Genomic DNA, 12,160 nt, shown 5'->3' on the forward strand with positions numbered 1-12,160 from the left:
GCTGCTGGTGCAGACAGCTGGTTTCTCAGCAGCCTTCTTTAATCAGCTTAGCTTCAGTGAAGCAGTTTCCTTCACTAAAAGCTGTCCCTGATGCTCCAGGGACTTTTAGAGCTATTCTCTGGGAACTGCTGCCTGACTAGACCAGGCAAAGTTGTCACTTGTTTTCAAACAAAATCTGTTTCAAAGCACCCTCTGCCGGCTGACTGTCCCTTCTTTGTTCTCTCCAGGTGTGTGAAAAAGCCAAGAACCAGCCAGCAGATTTGCATGCTATAACTGAATAATTTGTGATTCAGGGAAAAGCTATGCTGTTGATAAAAGGTATCTGATTAATTGGAACTATGAGATGTCATCTCCGATGGGTACTTAAGGTTACTACAGTAATTTGCATGTTCTGCTCTGTTCCGTGGGAGGTGTCTCAAAATGAAGCTTTATATCTTGTTCCTACAGATATGAATTGCACAAGCCAGTTAAAAACGGTTCCCAGTAGTATCTGGTACAAGCTACATCAGAGAAATCAGTGCAAAGGACCAAACCACAAAGAGCAAGCCACTTCTCTGCTTTCTGAATTTTCCAGATGGTAGGTCAAATTTTTATATTATCATTTAACCAAAACTAACTGAAGTATTTTATATGAAAGTTTATCTCAGTTCACTTACATGCTTCTTTAGCTCAAGAAAAAAAATTGATTAAAATACTAGATATGCTTCTGTGATAGACAAATATTTTTAGGACCAGCTCAAAGATTTACCTTATAATGAAGTGCTTTTAGAAATTATTTTGTCTTCAGTTTTCTGGCAGATATTTTTACTAATTCTTCAAAGACACAGAAAATATTTACTGTGGAATGGATTTTTCAGTTTAGTCTAATTATTTACTTTCTTGATACAAAATGTTTTGTAAGAATAATATGTATATCAATTCTAGCATTTCCATACTTTAAATACCTGAATTTTACACTTACAGCTGTAACTAGTGTAGGTGTTAACCGTTGTGAGTGCTGGTTCTGGAATAAGTTCAGTGTTACTGTTGCTATTTTAATAGCCCATTTTCAGTCAGAATGTGTTTTCTGGTTTGGCAAAAGAATAAAAATAACTTTCAATGAACAATTCTATGTCTTAGTAAACAAAACTCACACAACTACTGTTTCATGGTATGTTTACCTTTTCAAGTCTGTTAAGCTTTTTAAAGCAGAAATTGCAATAACATTTCCAAGTTTTGTTAGTATGCAAGTTATGGTACTGTTATAATGTTTGTTCACTTATATAAACAGTACTATAATCACTTTGTTGCCAAATACAATTTTGGAAAAAAAAATCACAGCTGTCTTTAGAGAAGCAAGGAGTTAAGCCCTATAGACTACTGCTTCTGCAACATAAATAGGGGGTTCCCAGTTCTTTCATCTTCCTTTGATATTGGATCATTTGGGGTTAGGTTTTGACATACTCAGGTAGTTATCCAAAATCTCTGTATTTGGATCTAGTGCTTTTTCAGCATCACACTGAAGTTTTCCTTCGCAGAGGTTAGACTCTAAGCTCATAACATGCAGTTATTGTGAGCTACAGAAGGAAAGAGATTTATGGAAAACATCCCTTTATCTTTTTTCCACTGAATATTAGCAATCTAAATTTATGGTATTCTGAAGGCCCAAAAATATGTTATTCAGGTGTTCTTCAGACAAATGCAATAAAACACAAGTTCTAAATAAATCTGCAGAAGCAGAAAGAAAACTCATAACCATCTCCAGAAATTAGGGACTTTGTCTCTCAATGCTTTAAGCTACAGGAACGTCTTTCTTTTGATTATGGGACATGAGGTGTCTTAGTGCCTTTGTCTTATGCCTCATAATACACTTTTTATTTGACCTAAGTATCACAGATGTGTGGATGCTTTCATTTTGCTTTGCGGAGAGTAATGCCACAAGCTGTAAGACACTAGTGGACTAGTCCTTCTCTTGTTATTTGCTGTCTAGAACTGCAACCTCTGCCTCTGTTTTTCTTGAGGCAATTTGGCAGTTTGCTGATGACTTTGGAAAATGCAGACAGAATCACATTGTTCTTTTAATTGCCTGCGCTCTTTGTGTTTTCAGGGAACATTCCTCTTTAATTAAAGCCCCATATATTTCATGTATTCACACACACTAATCCCAAACTCTACTTAAACTGCCGCCAATCCACAACAATTTAAAAATGCAGGGAAAAAAAAAATCAATAAAGCTATCCTCAAATTTAGGCAAGGAGAATCTGTCCTTTCGGCACAACTATTTTGCACTTTTTGGTGCAGACTGGTAGCCCAGTATGTGTAAGGTCTCTCAAAGACATATTTTTTCAAGAAAAAGAAGACTAAATAAAACAACGGGCAAGTATGATGATAGGCAAATACAGATTTCTTACTCTTGGATCCTTTTGGCCCTTGTTAGAAGAGTTGATGAGGGCAAGTAATTGCCTGTCTCCATTCCCAGAAAAATCTGTAGCTCAAAACCAGAGAAAGCACAAATCCCTGCAACTTTTTGTTAATCACCAGCCTTCCATTTCTAGGTCTGCAATAACACTGGCAATAAGGGACTCACCAATATCTCCAATAGTGGTATCAGCTGTGACCAGATACAAAAGAGGCACATATATATAAAATATCAAATGAGGAAGAACCTCATTTCAGACAGTCTCAAAATCTAGTCTATAAAACTGATTTTCCTTTAAAAATCAATTAGTTTACTTTTTGTCATCTTGCTGAAGTATCTGTCTGCTTAAACAAATATCTCTAAAAAGTAATAGGACAGTTAGTATAACTGCTGGTATACTTCACTGGGGGAAAGTAGATTCGTGGAAAGAACCAAAAACTTGGAGGGAAAAGGCTTCCAGCAGAGAAGGAATATTCTGAATATTTTTTGTCTGTATAATTACTCAAATAATCTAATCATATTAAATTCTATTTATTATTCAGCTTAGAGTTTTTCGCTTAGCTGATTCATAGGGTCTGTTTGAAGACTTCACTGCAGAGAGTCAGTTGATATAGAAGTATCTAATCTCAGTTGTATGAACTAGCACTGCTGCAGGTAGTGTTATGTATTATCATGTTAGCTTATGTGTATACACATACATGTATTTTGCATGCAGGAGGCATTCAGCATCTGATGGTACAGTGCTCTGGAAGGCTGCATAAACTCCTTTTGGAGGGATTCACCTTCCTATACTATGTTGCTAGTTTTGACTATGTGTACACCCTGCTGCAGTCCCAGATGTGTCAGTCAGTCCCTCTCTGGGACAAGTGGGCCATGCCAAATGCATGTGGGTACCAAATAGTTTAAAGGCAGCTTGTAAACTGGCCACCTGGCTGGACAGAAGGACCTTTTAGGAAGAAAAGTTCTCCTCTGCATAAGCAAGCCAATGCTCAGTAACAAAGTCACAAGAACATGGAGATGGCGAATTATTGCGAATGATCAGTAAAGTCTCTTGTGAGCTACAAGTGAAAACAGTCATTTCTGTGAGAAAAAACAAGTGAGACAGCCTAACCAAAGCTGATTTGAACCAGTAAGATTAGGTACAGTAACAGGTAATGAACGACAATTAACTAGAATGGAAATCAGTGCAGAGAATGAAGCGGTGCTTTAGAACGGATATATATCATGACAAGGCTCAGTGAAACCAAGTCAAGCAAAATCAGTTCTCAGACACATTAGAGCTACATGGCTGTGTTTTGATTTTACCCAGAGAGACAGAAATTGAACTGGTAGGTATCTCATGGATTGTAGAAATGAGGTGCTCACTGCCGTGTGCCAGAGAAACATTCATCACTGGCTCCCGATGTGCTGTTCGGGAGATTGAGACACCATGTATTTATCAAATGTTGCTCATATCATCTGAATAGTGATCTGATTTCCAAATATCAGGAGATATTTGGGGCGTTTTCACCTCCCTTTTCTTTCTCAGGAGAATATGGAGCCATGAGTCCCCATATAATTTTTCAGCTGTGATAGAAGTAGACCTTAGATGATGGATGAAGTCATCAGAGTTGCTGGCAAATACAAATCTGTTTAGACCCCGAATTGGATTCAGGCCTCTAATGATTGGGATATGTGAAACTCGGGTCCTCATTCCCACTTGCCAATCTACTTTGCTCCCTGGTAGTGTCAGAAATAAATTCTAGGAACAAGCCTTCTGCTCTAAAGGATGAACAAGGACAAATGCTTTGCTGCATTGATGCTGTGAATTTTGTTGTGTGCTGTTTTGCTTATATCTGTCTTCCCTGAGGGCCTACTCTGTCCCAGGTCACTCCTGAATCCTCTTCTGGACCAACTCATTCATTCCTTCCAGGACAAAACTCCTGACGTTTGTTGTTCTGAAAAGTCCTTCTAAAAATCTGTTAATCTGATCTAAGATTTCCTTAAAATTAGAGAAGTCAATAGGCTGCATGTGCTTGTTGTACATGGTGCTTTTCTCCAGCTGTAATGAAGGTGAGCAGCTCCTCACACACATTGTTTCTAGGAACTCCTGGCTGGTCATTTGCTTCTTATAAAAGGCATGGCATCAGCCTTGCTGTGACATTAATGTTGGGATGCTGCTTTTTCAGTCTAAACCTCATCTTTTCTGTGATTTGTGAGTATCCCTGCAAAATACCTACAGTTAAACTCTCATTCTGTTCTCTTCCAACACTAAGTTTTGTTGTTATTTTTAAGAGTTTAAGAATAAGCCTCTGGATGTTATTAAACCTCCTAAAAGAAGAAACTTTCCATATCAATACAAAGCTGATGACATTTCTCAAAGCTCAAAATCAAGTTTGTTCTGAATTTCAGACTTGGCAGAAAAGTAGGTCTTGATAAGGTCTGTCAATGTTTGTTTAGTCTGGAAATCTTTGGCAGTGAAATAAGAATTCCTTGCACGAAGTATGACGACAGTACTTACCCTGCCTGTACATTTCTTGCATATTTTTCACTACTCCTCTTGTGCTCACTATCTGCAAGATAAATTATAATTTGTTTCTAACTTGATTACTCTTGAAATCTTATCTGCCATCTCTAGTACCATGGGGCCTCTTCTTCCTCATACATGGTAGTAGAATCCACCGCTCTGTGATGTGCAGTGAAGGACAGCATTCAAGTGAAGAGTTTATTAATGGTAAGTAGAATGCTTACAGCTGTGTAATATAGCTGGATTGCATGTCTGCTGTCTCCTGAGATATTCCTAGGTTAAGTCAACTTAGTCCATGGACAAATAGCCAGTTTCTTAAATAAAGGGGTTTGCTGGAGAGTGCCTGAGCCACACAGTGAGGTGTGAGTTACAGCAAGTGCGTATCAATTAGACACAAATGAAGACATCAGTGAGGCACAGGATCTGCCCTACTGCTGTTACACAAGTGTAATATATGTTCCTTTATCTACCTTTCCAATCCATTTCTTCAGTTCCCCTTCAGGTCAGCATTACTGATGGCACTCACCTGGTTTTGTTCTTACTGCTAAACACTTACCTGGAGAAGATGTCACTGAAACTTCCACTTCCATAGAAAGCCAAAAAGGTGTTGTGCATCTAACCTAAGTTGGTTGGATGTAAGCTTAATTCAAAGCCAGCATATATGTTTTCAAATCCAGGATCTACCCTTTTCTAGATAGAGGTATAATTTTTCCGCACTTGACTATGAAAAGAATGCAAATGTGCATTTACCTTCACTAAAAAAAGATCAACCAAGCAAAACAAGGCTTTTGCCTGAGGTCCACCAAGCAAGAGTAATTCCCCTACCCCCATTAAACTAAGTCCTAACAATAGTTTCAATGGAACATCAACTGTTGCATTAATTATAGAACAAGGAGTATAATCTCAAAGCTGCAAAACCACTGCTACACACACATGCACACTCTGTATAGAGCAGCTCACATGGTGTAGTTTATCCCTGCATGATACCGTTATCTGTTAGGAGATGTACATCAGTGCCATGGTAATAGCATGACTGATGCAGTCAGAGGATATTCTCAGATATCAATGTTTTTCTTTTTGGTTTAGAAATATGATGGAGTATGTACATTTAATCTTCCTATCTACCTTCCTCTCGGTTTCCATGACATCTGAAACATGTAAGTCACATTTTAAGAATACTTTCTGATGAGGTTTATTCTGTAGAAATGTGTAGGCTGTTCCGAAATTGGTGATTTTTTTTTAAACCTAAAATTAGCTAGTTTACCTCAAGCCACAAATCGCAGTTTAAAAAATAGCTTTATGTGTTTTCTCTGTATATTAAAACACACTGAGCACTCTCTACTTCTGTGATATTAAGTCTAGGTTCTACTTCTGCTTCCTGGAATCTCTGCAAGCAGAAGGAAAAGGGTCTTTATGAAAGGATTTGAGAGTAGCTGATGATCCAGGCCCCAGCTGGACAAAATCTCCAAGAGCACCTTCAAATTGCACTGAACAGGGCACATGCATATGCACACTGCTGAACCAGGGATATAACTGAGCGCTTTGCTCATTAAAAATGCTTTTTAATGTCTTGGTTTTGGGGACGTTAACCCACATGTGGAATGTAATAATAACATTTCCCTGCACATAGGGGAATATTCAAAACAGTAAGCTCTTTCTGATGGATCAGCTCTGCTGGCTCAGCCTATATAATGCTGACCAGTGCTGACCAGTGACACAGCATTACATAGCACTCTCATAGTTCTAGTCTCCAGTTAAGCTGCTTATTTGTTTGAAAAATATTGTCAGATATGATCTCTAAATATTTCCCCATATTATCCATTTTACAATATGTCAATGCTAAGTTTCAAAGGAATTAGATTTATTAAGAGGCCAGATTCTGCTGAAGAATTTGCCGAGATAATTTTCACTGATGTCACTGAGTTTAGATGAGGCCTCTCAGTTTCTATGTGTTCCCTTTCATCCTCTGTTTTTCCCTGAACAAAGCTGTATTTCCGATTTGTTTCTCCTTTGGTGGGGCAATGACACCTTTCCTGACACCCCTGATACATCCCACTGTGTTTGCAAGGCTCATGGGTGTAATGCTGTTAAAATGATGGGGTTGGGCGTACTCATACGCGATGTGGCTAATTTAGGTGTCTGAATTAGTAAGCAAGATGACACGTAATGTCAATGGAGATAGACCACTTCTTTAGAAAGCAGAGCAGAAGCCAAGTGTTCACTATGTAGTGAGACGCACCACCTGATTTGTGCACCTATGTGTCTAAAGGCAGGTGGTGATGATACTCCATGCAGTGTCATTTTTGATAGGTATTCTCTATTTTGGTTAGCTATTTGTTACCCACTCCCATTTTGATGCTCCTTTATCTACAGTAGCTCCTCTGCCAATCTCCATCTTTGTCCAGTCTCCATCCTTGCTTATTTTCTCATCTTCTCTCCAAAATGCAATTTAAGTTTCAGATTAGCATTTCTGTTTTCAGCAGCCAGTTCACTACTCAGGTGCTTGGGCACTTAAATATCTGTCAAAATTGCTTAAGTTTCTCTGGACCAGTTTCAGTATTCAAAAGTAGAAATATAGGCAGTTAAAAAAAATTAATTCTGTCTTACTCCCAACATATTCCTCTTTTTCCTCATGTGTGAGCACGTGTGTTTTGTTTTCCTAAGATTCTTATTTGTCTCATTGCTTTCTGGCATCTTTTTGCCTTCCCATCAGATTCTTCCTTTATTTTTTTTTCACATTTTCCTGAACTTCAAACAGAAGCTGTTTTGGATTTTTTTTTTTTTTTTTTTTTAATGTTTGTATCTACAGGCTTCCTCCTTCTATACTATTTTTCCTTCCATTAAAAAAAAAAAAAAAAAATTTTTTCCTTTTGCTGGATTAGAAAGGCAGAGCAAAAGCTCTTCTTTGTTGTATAAATAAATGTTCATTATACTGAAGCAAGGAAATCGAACATCATAGTACAGTATTAAAGTCAGTACTTTTTTTGGTATGTTAAATTATTGTTTTTAATAAAACCTTGATTTCAAGCAAAGATTTGCATAAGAAGTTCACTTCAAGAAATCACTATTTCTCAGATAAAACCTTCTATTTATTAGTGTATGTCTGGTTTGAATCTAGGGGTTTTTTTGTTTGTCTGTTTGTTTGTCCCTCACATTAATTACTAGTTTTTCAAACAAGTGGCTCCATAATTCAAGGTAAACAAAATTTTATTGGAAAAAAAATCTAGTGAGAATAAGTTTGCTATATATCATCTCTGAAAGTCTAAGGAAGGTAGAGAACATGACTGGCCTACTGATCCAGGAATGCCAAGTTCTCCTCTGTCTCAGCGGAGCTAAGGTTTAATTAATCTGAGATTTTTATCTTTTGCTCATTTGCAGTTGATGCAATGGAAGGTGAAGCTTTAGTTATAAAATGTCCCCGGTGGAGTTCAGCTCTGAATGTTGCCTGGTATCACACAGATACTAACAAAATAATCCCTGCAGAAGAAGAGGGATCACGAATATTTTCCTTAAAACGATTTCTTTGGTTTCTGCCAACTTCTAGAGAGGATTCTGGAAACTACACTTGTGTTATACGTTTGTAAGTGCGACATTGAAAAATGAAAGGTGTAAGACTGGAAAGAAACATACAAGCTTTAATAATACATTCTAACTATTATATGTGGAAATTATTACTTTTTTTTTTCCATGCTATACATCAATTCATGTAACTTTTCATCCTGCAATTGCTGGTTTTATGACAGGTCATTAAAATCAATCTGTGACTGTACTACAATAATCATCCATATGTTTATAAAACAAGATTCCCATTTGTTACAGATATTTAATATATTCCTTAGGAAAATGCTTTCACTGACATACCTTTATTCCATTTTTAAAGTTCAAATAATAGCACAAAGTTGTTCAACATGAGTGTGTGGGTGCATCCATACAAGCAAGGAGTATGTTTCCCAAGTCAGATTCGTTACCCAAATGACACCGGAAGAGGAAAAATCGTTTGTCCTACAATTGACAGTTATAAGAATGCTACTATCACCCAGTGGTATAAGGTAAATAAAACCTTGATAGTGCCAGTTGCAGATTAGATTACTGTGAGAAGCTATCTGCAGCCAAATAAAGAAAATTGTCTTTTCCAGGACTGCAAACCTCTTCAGGGAGATAGATACTTCATGGGAGAAAAATATGTTTTTATTAAAAACCCAAGACAGGATGATGATGGTTATTATACTTGTCAATTTATCTACACCCATAAAGGAAATGTGTTTAATGTATCAGCTACGAGGATTTTCATAAGTAGGGGTAAGACAGTCATTTTGTAGCTTGCTAAGATAAAAAAGACTGATGTCCACTTAAAGCAAAGGAACATCCTTTTGTACATTAAAGAGAAAAAGAGTTTCTGTTGATTTGTTTTATCTTCTTAATGAAACTTTAGATCAGCCTTTTAGATGCATTTTGTGGATGAGGCTCCAAATGGATCAAGGTGGTGGTAAATTCAGACCTGATCATATTCAGCTTTTTGCTAAAAGTCTCTGACAACTCTGGTTACATACTGTGGTTTGTAGATCTGTCTGGTAGCACTTATTTCTGAAATGAAGGGTCTCCTCAGTGGGATGCCACAAAGCTCTGCTTTCTATATCTTTGAGGGGAGAAGAATTGGTAGCTAGTGAGTTAGTGAGGATCATCATCTGGTGATCACTGGATCACTGATGTGTTGATGGTCTACAACTCAGTACCTTCTGGTCCCTCTCAATTATCTAGCATTTATTTGAGTAGGGCTGAAAAACTTTTAGATTTGTCTTGAATGAGACAAAATGAGTGACATAGATATAGAGATATAGATATATATATATAGAGAGAGAGAGAGAGAGAGAGAGAGAGAGAGAAAATGAGTGCTCAGTGATTACTGTGTTACTGTGTTTTTGTTATTTTGAATGCGACTGACATGGCTGAAGTGTGTGGACTTTGGGGTGCCTCTAGGATGCAGTCTCCTCAGGGAGGCTTTGTATTTGGATGGTGGTCAGGGAAAGAGCATGCAGCAATCAGCAATTCCAGATTTCATCAACTTGCAAAACTTCAAAATGTGTCTTCAGTTCTGCAATCAGATCAGTAGAAAAAGTCAGAAAAATGATCTGGGGCTGGGCAGATGGTGGTGGTTGGGTTTGGGTTGTGGGGTTTTTTCTTTTTTTTTTTTTTTTTCAAAAGTAGATAATGTTCATTTGCAGACTGACTTCAGACTTTTTTGCTGTGGGAAGGCATCCAGCTTGTGGGCAGAATGCAGATTTGGAGCATAGGAGCCTTGATTCCAGTTTCTGCTGCTGTACCCAGACCTCAGTAGTGGAGTTTGTTCTGATTATTCTGAGCTGGACAGAAGACAGATTTGAGATGAGACCTAGTACAGTAGTTTAGGAGGTGTCATGCCTTTCCTTCCTCTTTTCTGTGTTGGTCTGCATGACACTTCTCTGCCTAACAATTAATTCTTGTTTGAGTGTGCTTTCATTAAAACTTCTCTAACTGGTCAGGAATATTGTTGTGTCTGTTTTATTTGGCACAAAGGCATCCAAATTTACAAAAGTCTTTGTTACATCCAGACAGATTACTTAATTTTGAAGTTAATCTGACTTTTTTTTTAAAAATCATTGCAGAAAGGATTGCAACATAACATGTAAAATCTAAACTGAGTCTGTCATGTCCGCTCCAGTTTTTACTAAATTCAGAGTACTTAATGACAACTTCTTTGAGTTTTTATCAGCCTTTAAAATTAGTATGCTGCTGAGGGGAGCTGTTATGTTTTGATAATATTGGCTTACAATGTATATTCCTGTTGCCTTGTAGATCCATGCTGACGTAGAGGACCTTCTGCCTCTGAATGCTGGCAGCTAAGAACTTAGCATAGTCAGATAGCTAGCAAGTTACTGACTTTCTCCTGAACTTTTTTAGCAGATGCAGCTTATGAAATTTAGAAACAGTTAGGATGGGTAAAGAAAACTGCTTTTCTGGCAGCCTGGGAAGCAGGGGGTTAAATAAATTCCTGCAGATTTTTTAGGGAAATATGGTTATGGGTTTCACAGAAGTGCCTTGAGATAGAAAAGCGTAATAAGGGAAAGGATAGCAACCAATGTGTTTGGAGTGGGAAATATGAGATAGTATAAAGGGCAAGAAAAGAAGAAAAATGCATCAAGGGATAAAAATCTGAAAGATCTGAATGCCCAATTCAACTCAAGCAGCTGGATGTAGTTTGGACCTGTTCATAACAATTATTAGTGGAGATGGAAAATAAGTATGTCAAAGAAAAAGTAGTGTTCATTCTAGAAGGGTAATGATAAGGGATGCTCATTGTCATGACAGACTGATGTAGTGGGAAGCAGTTGTGTGCAGCGGTGGGGTGCAGACAACAGAGAGAGAGTCTTTGGAACCAGATATGCTCAGCTGTCAGGCTGCAGAGATGGGGGAAACAGAGGGAAACATGGGCAGGCAGCTGGGTGCAAGAGGGGCCTCATTTCAGATACTGCATAAAAGTACATATTAGCTATTTCATATCATAGATATGAGTAATTTCTCGAGTGTTGGAAGGAATCTCTTTCTCTCTTTTTAAAAACAAAATAGACAACTGAGAAAACACACAAACCTATAACTGTATTTGCTCTTTTTTTTGCCACTCAGCAGCTAAAACAGTACTTGAGAAACTAAAACTTTTCCTTGCTCTTTATTTACAAAGGTAAAGATTAAATAAATGGAGAGAAAATACTTAAACTACTAACACATACAGACTTCCCAGAAATATTTGGTTGCAGGAAGAAAACCAGATGATCCCAATAGACATGTGAAATACCATTGTAGTGTTAATTTGCAATTTTGCTTTGGGATCTTAAAATATTAACTGTACAGATTCTAATAATAATATTACAAAATTTATTTTCACAACTTTTTAATATGTGTTTTCTTTCCCTCCTTAATTTCTAAAGCAAAACACTCACCTCTGCCACCTCAAATTTTATTTCCAAAGGATAAAGATGTAATAGAAGTGGAGCTTGGTAAGTACAGACTTTAAATTGTTTTTAAAGTAACATCTTGCCATGGCCTAGTGAACATGCAGATTTTCAAGTAGATTTAATGATGGAATTTTTCATTACAGTTTTGGACCATAATGTTTACCAGATTTAATTCACTCCAGGCACAGTGATGTGAATTTAGGTGAAACTGATGGGTTATTTAGGCATTAAGCAGCAATTCAAGGGGATTTAAATAACCCATTCTAC

At 37.4% G+C, this 12,160-nt stretch overlaps 1 protein-coding gene across 4 annotated transcripts in view; it reads left to right on the top strand.

Moving 5' to 3' along the window:
- Positions 1 to 254: 254 nt before the first annotated feature.
- Positions 255 to 12,160, top strand: part of IL1RL1 (interleukin 1 receptor like 1) — a 28,037-nt gene continuing 16,131 nt past the window's right edge. For all 4 annotated transcript variants that reach the window (XM_074930335.1, XM_074930330.1, XM_074930341.1 and 1 more), the window contains exons 1-8: positions 255 to 318; positions 448 to 577; positions 5,016 to 5,111; positions 5,991 to 6,061; positions 8,283 to 8,484; positions 8,785 to 8,953; positions 9,041 to 9,203; positions 11,867 to 11,935. In XM_074930335.1, the coding sequence (XP_074786436.1) occupies positions 5,995 to 6,061; positions 8,283 to 8,484; positions 8,785 to 8,953; positions 9,041 to 9,203; positions 11,867 to 11,935 (670 nt within the window). In that variant the 5' untranslated portion in view covers positions 255 to 318; positions 448 to 577; positions 5,016 to 5,111; positions 5,991 to 5,994. The remainder of the gene's footprint in view (positions 319 to 447; positions 578 to 5,015; positions 5,112 to 5,990; positions 6,062 to 8,282; positions 8,485 to 8,784; positions 8,954 to 9,040; positions 9,204 to 11,866; positions 11,936 to 12,160) is intronic.

This window comes from Athene noctua, chromosome 1 (genome assembly GCF_965140245.1).
Source record: "Athene noctua chromosome 1, bAthNoc1.hap1.1, whole genome shotgun sequence".
Classification (NCBI taxonomy): domain Eukaryota; kingdom Metazoa; phylum Chordata; class Aves; order Strigiformes; family Strigidae; genus Athene; species Athene noctua.